Source organism: Vicugna pacos, chromosome 13 (genome assembly GCF_048564905.1).
Source record: "Vicugna pacos chromosome 13, VicPac4, whole genome shotgun sequence".
Classification (NCBI taxonomy): domain Eukaryota; kingdom Metazoa; phylum Chordata; class Mammalia; order Artiodactyla; family Camelidae; genus Vicugna; species Vicugna pacos.
In genome coordinates this window covers 61,054,979-61,071,782 of record NC_132999.1, presented here as the reverse complement: position 1 = coordinate 61,071,782, position 16,804 = coordinate 61,054,979, and the positions used below count along the sequence as shown (strand labels likewise).

Here is a 16,804-nt window from a genome sequence, read left to right as displayed (position 1 = left end):
CGGGGGGCCCTGGGAGGGGGCACTCCTGGAGGGCCAGCTGAGGAAAAGACAGAGTCCCGGGACTTTGGAGCCTGGGCATGGCTGCGATTGGAGAATCTGTCAGAAACTCGTGTTTCTCCTCCCGGGGGCCGGCTGCACAGACCTCCGCCAGGACATGCTGACCCTGCAGATGATCCAGCTCATGGACATTCTGTGGAAGCAGGAGGGGTTGGACCTGAGGTGAGAGGCCCTCCTGTCATCCACTCGTGCCTGCACCAGGCCTAGGATCCTGTCCCTTGGGAGGGGACCCCAGTCAAAGCTGACATTCCCACCTCAGCTGGAGAAGACTGGCTGCTCTAAGAAGAGCAGGGACCAGTTTAAACCCGGGGCCAGGGAGGTGATAGGGCCCCAGAATGAGGGTGGAGGAGGCCAGCCCTGGCCCTTAGTACCCATCTTGCTCCATTGTTTCCTTTGCCCTAAGCATCCCTGGCTTCCAACCCCATCTTCATCCAGGCCACTTGGATTTTTATCTCTCAGCAAATAGTGAGCTCAGCCAAGGTGCTGACTTTTCTTCTCTGCATCTTGGGTGCTGGTGCAACCTCTCCAAGGAAACTTCCCTGAAGCCCCGGAGGGTCAAGGGCTCCTCCCCAGGCCTGTCTCCTCTTTTTCAGCAACTTGAGTAGCATCTCCTGTGGCTTTTTTGAGTTATGCTTCTCAGGGCCAAGCAGCCAAAGGGACAGCCCTTGACCACTGTGTCTGCCTGCCTTTCCTCCCACCTGCTAGGATGACCCCCTATGGCTGCCTCTCCACCGGGGACCGCACAGGCCTCATCGAGGTCGTTCTTCACTCGGACACCATCGCCAACATCCAGCTGAACAAGAGCAACATGGCGGCCACAGCTGCCTTCAACAAAGATGCTCTACTCAACTGGCTCAAGTCCAAGAACCCTGGGTAGGTTTGGGGCTCTAGGGACACACACCCTTCCTTCCAGGAGATACAGTTTGGGAGTCAAAGGCAAGGAGGAAGGCCTGTGACAGTTTCTGTGGCTTCTTCTGAGGACCAGCCCATAGATAGTGTGAGGTCAGGTCTCTGTTCCCCCATGTATCAGTTAGTTATTTCCATGTAACAACCACCCTGAATTTAGGGGCCTAAACCACCAATCTGCAACTTGAGCTGGCTCAGCTGGGTGGCTCTTCCACTGGAATCACTCGTGAGGCTGCTGTCATTTGGTAGTGTGCCTGGGCCTGGAAGGTTGTGTGACCGGGGCCTCTCTCCATGTGGTCGCTCATTCTAGCCTGAGCATCCCTCCACGGCCATAGGGAAGTTCAGGAGCTGCAAGGTGTCTTAAGGCCCAGGCTCTGGAATGAGCCCAGCATGACTTCTTCCACGTTCCATTGGTCCAAGCAAGTTATAAAATAAGATTCGGGGGGGGACATAGACCCCATCCCTTGATAGGAGTTGCATGAACGATGTGGCCATGGTTTCCAACCCCTCCCACCAGGGAGGCCCTGGATCGAGCCATTGAGGAGTTCACCCTCTCCTGTGCTGGCTACTGCGTGGCCACATATGTGCTGGGCATCGGTGATCGGCACAGCGACAACATCATGGTCCGGGAGAACGGGCAGGTAGGGGCAGGTTGGGGGCGGCCATGAGGGGGGTGCCTGTCACCCTGCGCCAGCCTGCTGGCCTCTCTGCTCTGCACACGACTGCTGGGCGGAGCCCGCTCCAAGCCCTTCCGGCTTCCTCTGCTTTCCCAGGCTGCTCTGGGCCGGGGTGCCCTCCTTTCTGACTCCATTTCAGTCTTTGCCCTTCCCTCCCCTTAGCTTTTCCACATTGATTTCGGCCACTTTCTGGGGAATTTCAAGACCAAGTTTGGAATCAACCGTGAGCGAGTCCCATTCATCCTCACCTATGACTTTGTCCACGTGATCCAGCAGGGGAAGACGAATAATAGTGAGAAATTTGAAAGGTGAGGGTGCCCCAGGCCCCCTAAATCCCCCCTGCTGCGGGGGGCCCCAGTCTAGGTGCAGGGACGGGCAGTGTGGGCAGGTCTAGGGGTCCTCTCAGGGCGTCGGGGGTCAGTTAGAGGGAGCGAGGGCTTTGTGTCCACAGCTGTTTCCGGGGCGAGGATGGGCTGGCTTGGGGTAGGGGTGGCTGGGAGGGCCCTGAGCCCTGCCCCCGGCCTCCGCTGCAGGTTCCGGGGCTACTGTGAGAGGGCCTACTCCATCCTGCGGCGGCACGGGCTGCTCTTCCTCCACCTCTTCGCCCTCATGCGGGCGGCAGGCCTGCCTGAGCTCAGCTGCTCCAAAGACATCCAGTATCTCAAGGTAAGCGCCAGGACAGGGCCCCGCCAGGCAGAAGCCCAGGCAGGCCGGCCTCCGAGCAATATGGCCGAGCCTCTCCTCCCCTCTAGAGTGTGGTGGGCCCTCCAGACTCACAGGCCCTGGGCCCCGGGTCTGGTGGGAAGCAGCTGGCCGGAGCCCCAGTTCTGCTGAGGATGTGCGAGCACCTCCCTTGATCCACCCCGCTGTCCTCCACGGACTGTGGTGTTTCCACTTGTACGGGAGGGCCGGATTAGATAGGGTTCACCTACAGTCAAGAAGTATTTTTCCTTCCTATGTCTTCTCAGTCTGAGGCTGGCAGGGAGTAAGGGCGGCAGGGTTACCAGCACCTGCCAGGTGTTCTTTGGTGCCCAGTTCATGAGATGAAGCTGCTCCCTCCCTTCCTCCTCCTGCCAGCTTCCGATGGAGAAGGCGAGGCCGCCTGTCCACCCGGAGCTTTGGGGCCAAGACCACCTGGCACAAGTTGGCCTCTTGTTTTGAGGATGGGTCGGGGGCCTCCCTGGGAGCAGAATAGCAAGCTCTTCCAGGGGAGCTGTTGGGTGGAGATCTCCTGAATCCCTTCGCACAGCTCCCTAAGGAGGAACTCTTACCTGCTCAGGGTGGGCAGAGGTACAAGGAGGCAGGAGGGGAGCCTGCAGAGCAGGGACCAGGCCCCTCAGTGTGGTCGCCCACTGCTCTGATTTTGCCTCAGGATTCTCTGGCCTTGGGAAAAACAGAGGAGGAGGCTCTGAAGCACTTCCGAGTGAAGTTTAACGAAGCCCTCCGGGAGAGCTGGAAAACCAAAGTGAACTGGCTGGCCCACAACGTGTCCAAAGATAACAGGCAATAGCAGCCCCTCCTGGCCGGACACTGGCCCCTGCAAGCCCTGGGCCTGGACAAACCAACTGTCAGTCCTGGGAACCAGGTGTCCTCAGCCATCCTCCAGGGCCTAAAGCCTGAACTGCACCGTTTGGTAAATAACCTACATGGCTGCCTTTTGTTTACACTGGTTATTTATTTATGACTTGAAACGTTTCAGGAACTGAACAGCCATAAATGGAAATGCATCCTTCATGCAGGGGAGGGGTGCTGTCCTCCGGAGGCCCCTGCCAGAGCCCTGGGCTTTGATGAGAAGACACTGTGAGCTGGGCACCTCGAGGCTGCATCTTGCCGAGGATTTGTAACCTCAAGTCTTCCAGCTGGTGGATCTGGAGCCAGCAAAGACTCTTCTCCCACGGGGAGGCCTTCTCTTTCCAGGCTCCCACTGGACTGCACAGGTCTTGGCACCTAGCAGTTACCTGGTGCCTGCAGTCCAGACAGGGCGCCCAGGCTTGCTCACCCCCTCCGCCTCCGTGCTCTCCGTTGACTGAGTTCTGGGCAGCTCCTGGAGGAAGCCTGGGTCCCCTCCAACTTCAGGGACACTTGCTTTCCACTTTGAAAGTGACTCTCGGGTACGGGAATTCTCTCATCTCTGCTGTAAGGCGATTTTGTTTGCGGGTAAGAAAAAATTAGCCAAACTACTGAACCTCTGTGGCTTGGGAGAACGGCCCTAGCCTCCAGGAAGTATAGCCTTCGCTGGTCCTTGAGACACATTAAAAAGACCTGAGCTTGACTGAGCTCTTCCTGGTCGTGGATCAAGGTGCAAACAGGTGCGAATACTTTGTGCAATGACGTGTAACCTCCTCTTAAAGCAGGTTTTAGGTAGCGAAGGACCTGCTCTCCTCTCCCTGGATGCTCACCTCCGAAAACCTGCTCTCAGTACCCAGGTACCAGCAGCGTGAGAGCTAGGGGTGTGGCGGCATCTTTTCCTCTGACGGTACTTAGCTTGAATGATTTAGACTCAGCCTTAGGTGCATCTGAGGAACTCAAGAAATGCAGGTTCTCGGGCCTCTCTCAGCCTTTTGAAGTGAACTCCAGAGATGAGGCTTAGAATCTGGGCTTTTAGAAGCCCACGGGCGAGCTTCATGTATTAGCAGCTGACTTGGGGCCTGCAGGGCTGCACTGCTTCTGTCTCAAAAGGCCTTGCGAGGTTCAGGAGAGTCCGAGGCAGCCGCCCTCCCAGCAGCCCAGGTGCCAATGCTCTCTCTCAATTAGTTACAGGTGGCTGACAGGCGTAGCAACCGTGCCCCACGCACAGCCCCACAGACCACACTCTGGTTCCCCACCAAGTGCTGAATTCATCAAACCCACCTCACCTGTCTGGAAATAGGAAAAGCCGAGTGTATGTTTATCTGTTATTTATTTAAACTTGTCTGTGCTTTCTGGCGTGGGCAGCACACTGCATATTCACAGCAATTTCTTGTTTGAGTGAATATTTTCTACTTTTTTTTTAACTCATTTGCTGTTTCTGTATGGATGGGGAAGGCAAGTTCAATGTAATTGCTGCAGGTTGAGACCAGCACTCTGAAACCTTGAAATGAGAGGTAAAAACAGTGAAAGAAATAAAAGCCTTTGCGTGTCAGGCTTTTGGCTCAGAAAGAAACAAGGGAATGCGGGATTAAATTGAAAACCAGACAAAAAACAACCCACTCTCCCACTGGAGTTGGTTAGAACCCGAACTTTATTGTGGTGTATACACTTTCTGACCTAATCATCAATGTACACATCAGGAAAGTGACACGGCGGCGGCTACAGACAGCGCGAGAACGTCCCACCTCCGCGTCGGCGTCTAGCCGTTGTCTAAACAGAGCAGCTACAGCGACAGTACATGGAGGGGTGGCCACACACGACACAGGACAGCTGGCGGTGTCCTCAAAACTAGCAGTTAGGAGCACGGAACAGTGTTCAAAATTATCGTCCCCCAGTTTTAGAAATCTGAAATTTCACATGTAAATTAAAAACCAAGTGCTGAGGGGTCTGAGCTCCTGACCGCTGCCCGACCTCTCCCCTTCACCACCGGCTGGGCGCGGGCTTTGCCCCGGGGCTCTGGGGAGGGGGCCTAGCACTGCCTTCAGGCCACTGGGCATCGTTTCAGCAAACCTGCTCCTCAGCCGTTCTGAGTATGGACCCCTCAGGCCTGCTGATCCAAACCAAGAGGTCAGACGGTCTGCCCTAGCCGTATAACCGACATGCGCTCTCACCAGCAAGGAAATGTTCAGTACAAACCCCAAGGCCGCGTGTGAGTCCAGGTTCCCGCACAGGGAGCTGCTGGTCCTCGGAGAAGCCTACACAAATGGCCAGGGACCTCAGCTCCCCCGCGGACCTCTGCCAAGTCAGAAACGGGTAGAATCCCCAAGAAAAGACCTGGCCATATCCAGCCTCCGAAGAGCGGTCCCTGACCTGGTCCCTTCCTGCCAGGCAGCACACTGACGTCTGTGCCCCTGGCTGCCCCGTCCACGCGCCAAGGCCTGAGACCCAAGGCCGTCAGTGCCCAGGGCTGCCCGAGTCGGGCAGGCACCCAGGGACGGGGGCCTCGGTCCCTCCCACGCTCAGCGTCTCCTACTTCACTTTGCACCCGGCCCTGGTTTACACTAGCACAAAGGACACAAGGAATCCCAATTTATTTACAAAATATTAAAAAGTCAGTTCATCATCTACATATTAATCCCCATTCTGCCATTTTATACATGCACTAGTTTGGAAAAAATAAAAATTAAAAAAAAAAAGAAAAAGAAAAAGGATTACCAGGTGGGAGTGAGCAATTTTAACCCTTTGTCAACGAGTCCAGTCACAGCAACTTTTCTGGAGAGTGTCAGCTCCTCACATAACTTACGAGCGATCAGGCGGAGGCGGGGAGAGAGCAAAGGGGCCTACGGTCCTACACACCAAGCACGGGCAGAGATGAGCGGTGGGGAGGGTCTGCAGACCTACTGGCCAGAATGACTTTGTACATCGTGGACCCTTAGGGCGGGGACGGAGATGACAGCAGAGTCTCCTGAAGCAGGAAGGGAGGTGACGGAGGGAGCGGCTGGCTCAGTAGCTGAGGGTGGAGTCGTCCCACTCCAGCTGCTGCTGCCTGTTTGCCGTCTGCTGGTCTCCGTGCTCCCCTTCCTCCTCCTCGCTGCTCTCCGACTCAGCACTGGTGATGTCGTCTTCCTCGTCTCCGTCCTCACTCTCCTCTTCCTCTTCCTCCTCCTCCTCCTCCTCGCTGCTGTGCTGGTCCTCATACGTCTGACCAAGAGGTGACTGGGCATGAACCTGGCCCCACCCCGCGGCCCCGCTAACTGCCCAGCGTGCATTCACCTGCCAGGAGCCCCAGCCGCTGCCCAGTAGAAGGGCTGGGCTGTGCTGGGAGGAGCCTCACCAAGGACAGGGGACAACAAAGCTCTGGTCACCCCCACAGGGTGACCGTGAGCCTGAAGAAGGCCTCTCTAGGCCTCTGTTTACCCAGTTGTGCAGATCACGTAAAGCACACGACTGAGGGTGAGGTGAGCCCAGCTCTGTCCGGCCCCGGCCTGGTTGGCTGTGTGTCGGCCGTCATCCGGCCGCACCTACCTCCATGGGGTTTACGGTGATGGTCAAGGCGGAGTCGTCCCAGTCCATCTCGTTCTCCTTCCCGGTGTCCTGGTCCCGCATGGTCCTCTGATGGGCGGCCCGGATCCGGAACACTCCCAGGATGATCATGAACACCAGGAAGCTGACACACACCACAATCACGACGGTGGCGGTGCTGGGGACAACTGTGGGGACGGGAGACGGGGCGGCTGCGGCAACCAGACCCAACTCAGAGCCCACATGCGCCCGACCTCCTCCCCGACACGCCTCACGCCCCGCCAGCCCCCAGAGAACAGGCAGACAGATGGGAGGAGGCACAGCACAGCTTCAAATCCAGGTTTGGCCCCGCTGTCCGGTGGTCGGGGATCAGTGAGTCTGCCCTCTGTCAGCGCTTTAGCTTCCTCACGTGTGACACAGAACAATGACCGGGCTGGCTGGTGGCTGTTCTGAGTGGGAGCTGGGCTCCCACAGGAAGGGGTGTGGGGTTGGGGCTGCCCGACTCTGCCTGGAGGTCAGAAGTTGCGGGGCTGCTCCCCATGGTCCTACCTGCGAACGGGTGAGGGTTGGCCAGGTTGTGACCCGAGAGATCAATGAAGGAGCGGTGCTCGGGGTGGACGAACTGTGGCTGGGCGGCCATGTGGCTGGCGTGCTCCATGGGGTTGGCCGTGTGGATGACGTTCACCTGCAGTGGGGACAGAAAGGCAGCCTTAATGTGTCTGAATGGTGGAGACGCACTTGAGATGCCGATGGGACCAGCACCACCAAAGTGGGTCCTGGACCGATACTGGTGGGTGGAGAAAAGGACAGGGGGAAACCGAGGAGGCTGCTGTAACCATCTGACATCCCGCTGCCCTAATAGCTAATTTCTATTACATCTGATAAAACAATTTGTCCACAACAGCCCGGAGGCGAGACCCCGCCACCACCACTGGCCCCTCCCCACAAGTCGTTTGAGAATCCCTGGCACAGACCACGGCTCCTCTTTCCCCCAAGCCACAGCCACGTGAACGACAGCACAAGTCACAGCCATTCATTTCCTTTCAAACCCGCTACCCTCTGGCTCCAGCCCTGTGAGTTTAATTCTGCTGCCACGGGGTCATGGTGGAAGCGTTCGACTGCTTAGAACTTTGGGCCCATTTCTCTGGACCACAGAAGCTCGGACTGAGATGACAGGTTTCAGGGCAGGACAGCAGCCCTCACCCTGGGCCAAGGATTTGTTCTCAGAGGGACCGGCCACCTACAAAGAACCCTCGGTTCTCTAGGCGCTGCTCTCTCAAAAGCAGTGTCCAGTCTCAAGAAACCATCTCGTCCCTCAACCAGGGCACTGACTGACACTTGTTCTTGACCTCCTTTCTCCAAAGGCCCCTCTGGCCCCTGGGCTGAGGCATCTGGTGAAAGGCAGGCACTGTGCAGTACCCAGGCCCACTTTAGGCACGACCTGTCACCCCAAACCTGTGCAGGTCTAACCGGCAACAGACCCTAGGCTGCAAAAGCCTACCCTCCCCAGGTAGCTCGTGTGCAAACAAGGGGACCACGAGTGAGGGTCAGTCACCATGCTGCTGGCCCTTCTCCACAGACCCGGCACTCACCTCCACCTGGAACTCGTTGCTGACGTAGCGGCCATTCAGCTCGGAGCAGATGAGCTTGAACTTCCGGTCCAGCAAAGACCTGGTGTGCCAGTTCCGATACCGCAGAAGGCGTAAGACCTCCTCGTAGCTGGCCATGGTGCCGACACCTGCAGGCAGGGAGAAGACGCCCGGCGGCTGAGGTTAGGAGCGCGGGCCGTGGAGGGACGTGCCACCACGCGCCCAAACTTCCGCCCTTTGTGAGGACAGGACCCAAGGCAGAGCCCCTCCCGTCTGGAGAAGGTGGGTAGCCGCCACTCTCCCCAGTCGACACTTCCCCGCGGACTCCCTCCGGGTTCTGTGATGCGGGGAAGCGGGGCTGAGGGTTTGGAGCGCCCGCTCTCCGCTCCACCTCTCACCTGTGAAGACCACACCCAGCTCAGAGCTGCTGACTTCGATGCCCTTCTGCTGCAGGCGGACCGCGTCCACCTCCAGGCTCTCCTGCTCTCGGTTCAGTTCCTCTCCCTCCACCGTGACCTCACAGGTGTCCAGGTCGTGCACGATCTCCTCAGACACCAGTGACTCTTGAACTGCAAAAACAGCCCACAGGGAAATAGAGGCCGCAGAGCCCAGGTCGCACCTGACGGCCGGCCCACCCATCCTGTAACTCGCAGAGCCCTTTTAGGGACCACAGACAGAGGTACGGGACAGTCACCTTCAAGAACTGGGGGCGCTTTATGTGTCTAGGATGACTGGCCACTGGGAAGGCCCAAGAAGAGGGAACCCTGTCCCATCTGGCTGACCAGCCAGTAGGAGCACCCCAACAGCGTCTCCTGCCCTGGTCTCCATCCTCCCAACCCACAAGATCCATCCCAGATCCTGGCATCAAGCCGGACAAAGATGAAAGGACCCTCCGGGTGGGTTTCCAAAGGTCACAGTAAGCTCCAGCCCATGGGTCAGATTCCAAGTCCCTAAAACCCCAGGGAAAAAGGGCCAGGCGGGCGGGTACAGCTCAGTGGTAGGGCACATGCTCAACACGCACGAGGTCTGGTTTTATTCACAGAATCTCTGTTTAAATAAACGAACAAACCAACCAGCCTACCTAATTACCTCCTGCCCCCTAAAAAACACAAAAATCAAAACAAAACAGAAAGCACCAACAGAAAGGAAGGGAGAAAAAAAAAGAAAAGGGGCCAGGAGGAGTGCAGCAGTGGTGGGGTTTCAGCGCCCAGCTTCGAGCCCAGGCAGAGGCAGACATCTCGGAGGGCAGAGGGGCTGTTACCTGTGGGGTCCTCGTCCCCCTCCCCTTCAGGCTCCACTTCTCGTGTGATGGTGCTGATGATCCGAAGCTCAGGGAAAAGGAACACACCCTCTGAGCTTTCAAATTCAGAAGCCGCTCGAGCAAAATGGCGGACGCCACTCAGGCTGATCTTGGGCTCTTCCGGCTGTAGGACCATCACGTAGCCATCCACCGGGGGGATGGAGATGCAGGCGGCCTCATTGAAACACCTGCCAACAAGAAGGCGAGGGAGGCGTCAGGGCTTTAAGAGGCGGCTTCCCAGGCCTCACAGGCAAAGGTGCTCGGAGGTGGAACACGCAGGATTCCACAGCTACCTGGGGGACTGAAGACAGTGGCCAGTCCCGGAGTATTTCCAAACATCATTAATGAACATCACTCGACCTTCCTGGTAAGGAGCGATGGATCACCTTTCCTTACAGAAGGGAGGCTGAGTTGTCTTAAAAACCCAAATACGCACACTTTCTTCTCAAGGGTCACTGAGCAAAGACAGATTTATTGTTACCAATCAGCACATACTTGACCGTGCTGGTGATTTTGAGTCTTCGGATTCCAGGGGTGGGGAACTGTCGTGAATTCAGGTAGGAAATGTGCTGCATGGCCTTATCCAACTCCCCAACATCCTCTCCCTCCAAGGTCAACACCGACTGACTGGGGTTGGCTTGGATCTGAAATGGTGCCAAACAGAGAAGAGAGGAATAAGGTTCTAATTGCAAGAAGCTGAAGCTACGAACAAACGCTTTGGCAAAGAGGGTTAGCTTGCCCTTGACTTGAATTGGTGACGTGGAGAGGAAAAACTCATGTAACTCCAGGGACGTGACCCTGTAAGTTGATGGTAAATACCTGAGGTGCAAACAGATCTCTGATATAGTAAGAAATATACATTTGGTCTTCGTCTCTGGCTTCTGGCACAGAGCTCCTAAAACCCTAGGAATTTCCAGAGTGACAGGAGAGTCTTATGACTCATAATAAGACCCTTTTGACCAGCCCAGAGTGTACCTTAATGGAGTGACCCCTGGTGGAGCCCTGGATAGTCTGGAGGGGAGTTGCTTGCCAGAGGAACCAACCACGTGATTAGAGGGTTGGCCCTTCAGCCCCACCCCCTAAACCCTGGGAGCGGGGAGAAGCTGGAGACTGAGCCACCCATCAATGGTCAGTGATTTAATCAATATACCTACCTAATGGGACATCCACAAAACCCCCTAAGTGATGGGTCTGGGGAGCTTCTGGGTTGGTGGATGCATCGAGGTTCTGGGAGGGAGGTGCTTCTAGACAAGGCGTGGAAGCGCCATGGGCCCTCCCTCGCTCCTCGCCCCGTGTGTCTCTTCTACTTGGTTGCTCCTGAGTTGTATCTTTTATCAAAAACCAGTAACAGTAAGTGAAGTGTTTCTGGGGTTTACTGAGCAGTCCTAGCGGATTACTGAACCTGGAAAGGGGGAGGGATTGTGGGAGCCTCGACTGTTAGCCCAGTTGGATGGAAGTGTGGGTGTCGGAGGCCCTGACACTGCAGCTGGCACCTGAGGAGCAGGCGTGTGGTGGGCTGGGGGTCCCTGCCCCCCCTCCAGGGAGTTAGTGTCAGAGCTGAACTGAACTGCAGGACACCAAGGGAGCTAGAGTCCAGAGAGCTGGAGAACTGGTGTGGGGAAAAAACCCGCACATGTGGTGTCACATGCGGGTGTGGTGCCCGCACAGAGGTGCTGTGAGTAAAGACAATCACAGATTAATCCTTGTGTCAACATCGCGGCCCAGGAAGCCGTGAGTGCCATGCAGGCGGCTGCCGGTGTTACCTTTATGCCTCTGCTGCTGTCTTCAGGGACGTGCAGGTCCAGCCCCTCTTTGCAGGTATACAGACAGTCTATCACCTTCTTATCTGCAAGTTTCCCAGAACGGATCGTCAGGCCAGCCAGATTACCTCGGAAAAACTGGGTCATGTGCAGGTCACCACCTTTGGAACACGGGGGAGAAGAGCAGAAGTTAGGCCTGCAGCCCAGGGCCTCCTGCTTCATTTCTGAACGTGGTGTTACTGGTGGTGGCAGCTTGATGAGTGGACATGCAGGTTAGTTCCTACCAAATCCTGTTAGCTTTGCAACTGACATGGAAGCGCAGTGAAGAAATTAAATGGTTTATGATCATGCACATGGCCTGGAGAAGAGGAGTTGGGGGTCCCTCACCCAAGCCCAGAAGCCAAGAGGTCCCATGAGTGTCCCCACACATCCAGCCACTCCCTGGGAAGGGTGGCCTGCACTGTACCCGTCACCATGGTACACGAGTGACATCATACTGGTGCCAGCCTATTCCACCACCGCCTTCTCAATCAGCTGTGTCAGGTGCTGGGTTGCTTTTTCTAACTGAGCATACTCAGGGGGTTACATACAAACGTGGGTGTGAACGTACACAAACAGGACTAGAAAGATAAAAGGAACGCCAGTACGAGGCCCATAGGTGGCTATTTTGTTGAGTCCCATTGTGCCTGTCTCCTACCACTGAGGATAATTGGGAAGTGAAGACGCTGTAAGAAAAACCCAGGGTAGAAGGGTGTAGCTCAGTGGCAGAGCCATGCTTAGCATGCACGAGGTCCTGGGTTCAATCCTCAGTACCTCCATTAAAAAAATAAATAAATAAGAATAAAATCTAATTATTTCCACCCCCCAAATTAGATTTTTTAAAAAGAGGGATTCACAGTTACTAAGGCATTAGCCTGCATTGATTCCCCTCTGCCGAGCAAAAGCAATAAAGCTGCTCTTTTCTTTGCTTCCCAAAAAAGAAAAAGAAAAACCCGGAAAGTGGCCCTTGACAGACTGTAACAAAGAGCCAAAACCAGGTGGAACTACACCCTGTTTTTACACTGGAGAGGGGACCAACTGGCAGCAGCACATCTCACTCCTGATAAGGACATCAGATGCTAAATCATCTCTAGGGATCGAGATTTCTAAGAAACACTATTCAAAAGTCACCATGAGGACAGACTATCTGGACACGAGTCTTTTCCTGTCTCGTGGTTCAGACACACAAGAAGCAGGAGGTGGCCTCCCAAACCTGGCCTGTGAGATTTCCGCGGGGCGCCTCAGGCAGAGGGAATGGGGTCAAACTTGATGAGGGAAAACAAAAATTCCACTTAGTGCACTGCATTAATGAGTCACTTGCTCTCACTTCAACTGTGATCGGAAAGGGCAGAAAAGGGAAATCCCATGATGCAGGGAGGGCAGCGGAAGGCAAAGCAGCAGCTCAGACAGGGTCTGGGACCAAAATGCAACTTGGGCATCTCATGCGAAATGTGCAGTGAATTGATGTCTTGTCTTTAAATGAAACACAATAGTGAACCGTAGGGGGAAAAGTCCAGCAACCTGCAGAGGCCACAGGCACAGGCTCAGTTTCATTGTCATTTTCAACTCCTGAATACTCTGCAGAAAAGCAAGACAGACAATAGAAAAGGACCAAGAGGTTAGGCTCTTCAAACTGGACCTTGAAAATTAGTTTTGAAAAGCTACCAAACACAACACACAACGAGAAAAATTCCCTTCTTGCCCCTCCTGGGGACACACTCCACCTGGATGAAGTCTGTACCTGGTCACCATTTCCTGAAGTTACACTGACCACCCTCACTCTTCTTTCTACTTTCATCCCACCTTCCTGCAGCCTCCTTGCCGAAACACAGGTTGGATTCAAAGTACGATGAGTAAATGCTGTGCTCTAAATTCACTGATGTCCTCAACCCCTGCTGCCAGCAGGACGCTGAGAAGTGCCAGCTGACACCGATGGCGGAGACGCACCTGGTGCAAACAGGACCCCACCCCGACCTTCCTAGGGGGTAAGATACTTTGGCAGACAAAACGGGACGGCCCGTGGAAGCATCTGAAGCCTGGCATGTGGTGAATATGTAAAAAGCTGTCTTTTTTAAAGCTCAAAAGGAGTTCACATCGGTCTAGAGTTTGACCTCTAAGTGACAGAGGAAAAAAGGCATTTTAACCACTTTTTCTGAACAGGAAGGGAGAGTCAGAGGTTAAGGAACTCACCCAGAGAAAGACTTAATCCGTGACAGGCCTGGGAACTCTAACCCCTGACAGCGCCTGCAGCTCCCGGCCCAGTGTTGAGGGGAGAGGCACTGCCCAGTGACCGCCCAGTGATCCAGCACAGAATTTTCACTTCCCAGACCATGTGGGAGGTGCACTGCTTCTCTCCCAGGCTCTGCCACCTTTTGTGCTGCAGCCTCACGGGGATACGCTGGGGGTAGGGCCAGGTGTGTGCAGGTGAGCCCCGCAGCCCACACAGCTCCTACCTTCCTAACACAGTCAGAATTGCTGTTTCAGTTGATGTGTGAAGCGGTGCCTGCAGCCCAGGCTCCCGACAGTGAATCTGGAAGGAAGGGGGCTTCAAACCCACTGAAAGGAAGAAAAGACATCTTCCCCATTAACTAAAACTTTTAAAACTTGTATTTGGTTTGGGAATTTAGGCAGATTTTTCTGGCTAAGGATGCTGAGGGCTGAGATAGAAGAGATGAGAGGGGGTGAAAGGTAACTGCCACGTGACAGCAGAGATGCTGTGACATGACCAGGAAGGCAGGGGGGTTATTTTAACCCCCGGGACAAAGTTCCCAGAATACAAAATAACCTTCAGGCTCATGCCTGCTTTCTTATTCTTATTTTTAAAATCACTACTCAGAAATTATTGTTTAATTTGGAAAGCAAACTTGAACCAAAGTTTTAAGAATAACCACTAAAAAGTTCCTATGTGCCTAATAATTAACTCTTCATTCCTTGGTCTCATGCTCTGCTTCCTGATGGATGAACTATCACGAGAATGAAATCTGGGGATTCACTGAGGAAGTTCACTCTGAAATACTGTCTTTCTCCTTTGGAAAGGGTCTGCAGGAAAATTACGAAATTCAAATTGTCCTAAAAGAAGCAAAGCTGTCTTGGAAATTAGGCTCTTTCACAAACTTCTAACCTAACTTGAGGTAGAATGTTTCCACAGGGAGGGAAAAAGAAGGCCTATTTAGCAGGCATGTGTAGTGATGGTGACACCCTGAGTGACACCACAGTCAAAGGCGAGGGCTGAAGGGGGTGGGGGCAGGATGGGTAAGAACCTCGAGGGCTGACCGAGGGGTTTGTGAACTTGGATAGGAAAAACTACATGCTTCTTTTCAAGAACTTCTGAAATTCAGCTCTCCCTTTGGTTATAAGTGTCAGCTACAAACCACAGAAGTATTAGCAGAAACTGAGACTTTGCCAGTAGGAGTAATTTCCTGTCTCGGTGCACTGGGCAGAGACGCGAGCGCCGTCACAAAGCACCTCGCTGCCCTGATTCACCGCAGTTTCTGGACTTGCCTGATCTTCACGTGGCAACACAGCAGCATGGGTACTGCTACCTTACAAATCCAGCTGTTCAGCGCTTAGATGATTGTGTTTCAATTTAATTGCTTGTGTCTGAAATTCTATGTATTTTACAGATTAACTACAAAGTATCCTGAGAATACTTCTTCTCGGACCACCAAAGGGCTCGATGGCCCAGAAAAGGGTAAAACCCCTGGTTCAGTGGGTCAGAGGTCTGGCCCAAGGTTCAAATCCCAGCGTCACGTTACCAGCTGGGTAACACAGCTCCCTACTTCTCTGAGCCTCAGGTTCTCAGCTCCTACCCCGCAGACTTATTCTTGCAGTTAGAGAGGTAATGCATGTGAGGTCATCGGCACACAGCCTGCCACTCGGAAAGCAGCGGTAACCGGCCTCGTCTCGCTGGGGGCTGTCATCACCTCCCATCCCTGGTCTTCACAGACACGTCCACAGAGCCCCCCACCAGCGGAGCACCTGCTGAAGGTGTCCCCACCAGGTTAAAGGCTCTGGTGAGCCCCTCTGGGCCGAAGCACACCCCCACACCCGTGCCTGACTGCTGCCTCTCCGTTTCTTGAGAACATTCCAGCAAACAGATTGATTTATAAGAGTCCCTCAAGGACACTCCCCCTGTGCCACGCGCCCTCCCAGGCTCCTGGGAAGGCTGGGGTGTGCGCGAGTCCTTCGTCCCCCTCGGTGAGCACAGTAAACAGAGCAATGCCCCCGAGATGAAGCCAGACAAGGGAGCAAAAGGACCAAGGGAAGGGGAGTGACGGGCGTGAGATACTGAGAGGAGCCCGTCCCCTCCGACGCAGCGCAGGAGTGTTGCTGAAGCCCTGCGCCCTGGGGGAACGGGGTGCCAGTGACCGTCACCTTGCCAGCAGGCCCCAACCACGAGCTGAGTTTCGATCTTGGCTGGATGCAGCGGATAATCTTCGGTCACAGAGAAGGGCTCATGAGAAACGCCGTCCACGTAGAGAGTCACGCTCGGGATTTCCACGTTGAGGACGTAGTGATGCCACTCCTCGTCACAGACCTACGAGGCCAAGGGCAGGGTTAAGTGTGCGGTGCCCACCTTCCCTCTCGCCCGAAGACGCAGCAGTGACAGCGACACAACTGGACGCGAGAACGAGTCACCCATGATGAATCTGTCTCCTTAGAAAGGGAAAGACGTAAAACAGCAACAACCACAAAATACGTGCCCAGCACGTCCCGGCAGAGGGGCCCCGGCGGCACTACCGCCTCTGGGACACTTGGGATGAGGGCACCGCTCGCCCACCATGTGACAGGGTCCAGAAGGGAGCTGCCCGCATCTCTCTGGCCAAGAGCGCAGCACCAGAAAATTCTAGCATCGGCGGGACAGACACCACCCACTGAGCTGGGCACTCCTTTTCTAGATCAAAATGAGAAACGCCTCCAGTCTCAGGACAAGGCACCCTGGAGCTCGTGCGTTTCCTTTCTCAGCTCAAAGGTGACGGTCTAGATAAATGCAGACAGTTCAGATGCCCAGACTGAACCGAGCTCCTTCCCATCGTGAAGGAGCCGCCACGTGGGGAGTCGGGCTGCAGGCCCCGAGGCCCTGCCAGGCCCGGCGCTCCCCGACCGCTGGCCCGAGAGGAAGGAGCAGACGTGCAGGAACAGAGACAGGCAGGAGCAGGTGCTGTGAGGTGAGAGCTCTGAAAGTGTGTTTCTAAAAAGTTCGCCCAATTCACATTTAAACGCTCAGACACTGAACAAACGAGAAACAGATCTTAAACAGACCAGAAACATCAAAATAAATGGAGGAACTGCCAAAGATTACCCCCAAAAGGAAAGCAGCTGCTCCCGGTAAGCTTGAGTAAAAAGCCAAACCTCTAACACTGTATATGTTTATTATACATGCAT

General features: G+C 54.8%; 2 protein-coding genes across 13 annotated transcripts in view; one reads left to right on the top strand and one right to left on the bottom strand.

Annotated features, from left to right (window-relative positions):
* PIK3CD (phosphatidylinositol-4,5-bisphosphate 3-kinase catalytic subunit delta) overlaps positions 1-4,761 on the top strand; it is a 46,922-nt gene extending 42,161 nt beyond the window's left edge. For all 9 annotated transcript variants that reach the window (XM_072975440.1, XM_072975439.1, XM_072975438.1 and 6 more), the window contains 6 exons: positions 141-219; positions 763-930; positions 1,481-1,604; positions 1,803-1,948; positions 2,174-2,306; positions 3,013-4,761. In XM_072975440.1, the coding sequence (XP_072831541.1) occupies positions 141-219; positions 763-930; positions 1,481-1,604; positions 1,803-1,948; positions 2,174-2,306; positions 3,013-3,150 (788 nt within the window). In that variant the 3' untranslated portion in view covers positions 3,151-4,761. The remainder of the gene's footprint in view (positions 1-140; positions 220-762; positions 931-1,480; positions 1,605-1,802; positions 1,949-2,173; positions 2,307-3,012) is intronic.
* An 81-nt stretch (positions 4,762-4,842) lies between these two features.
* Positions 4,843-16,804, bottom strand: part of CLSTN1 (calsyntenin 1) — a 66,723-nt gene continuing 54,761 nt past the window's right edge. For 2 of the 4 annotated variants that reach the window (XM_072975442.1, XM_072975443.1), the window contains 10 exons: positions 15,794-15,956; positions 12,941-12,997; positions 11,384-11,541; positions 10,116-10,264; positions 9,582-9,808; positions 8,719-8,889; positions 8,324-8,469; positions 7,281-7,416; positions 6,735-6,919; positions 4,843-6,410 (listed from right to left, as the gene is read on the bottom strand). In XM_072975442.1, coding sequence (XP_072831543.1) covers positions 6,213-6,410; positions 6,735-6,919; positions 7,281-7,416; positions 8,324-8,469; positions 8,719-8,889; positions 9,582-9,808; positions 10,116-10,264; positions 11,384-11,541; positions 12,941-12,997; positions 15,794-15,956 — 1,590 coding nt within the window. In that variant the 3' untranslated portion in view covers positions 4,843-6,212. The remainder of the gene's footprint in view (positions 6,411-6,734; positions 6,920-7,280; positions 7,417-8,323; positions 8,470-8,718; positions 8,890-9,581; positions 9,809-10,115; positions 10,265-11,383; positions 11,542-12,940; positions 12,998-15,793; positions 15,957-16,804) is intronic. The other 2 variants (XM_072975444.1, XM_072975445.1) reach the window with 1 other exon arrangement.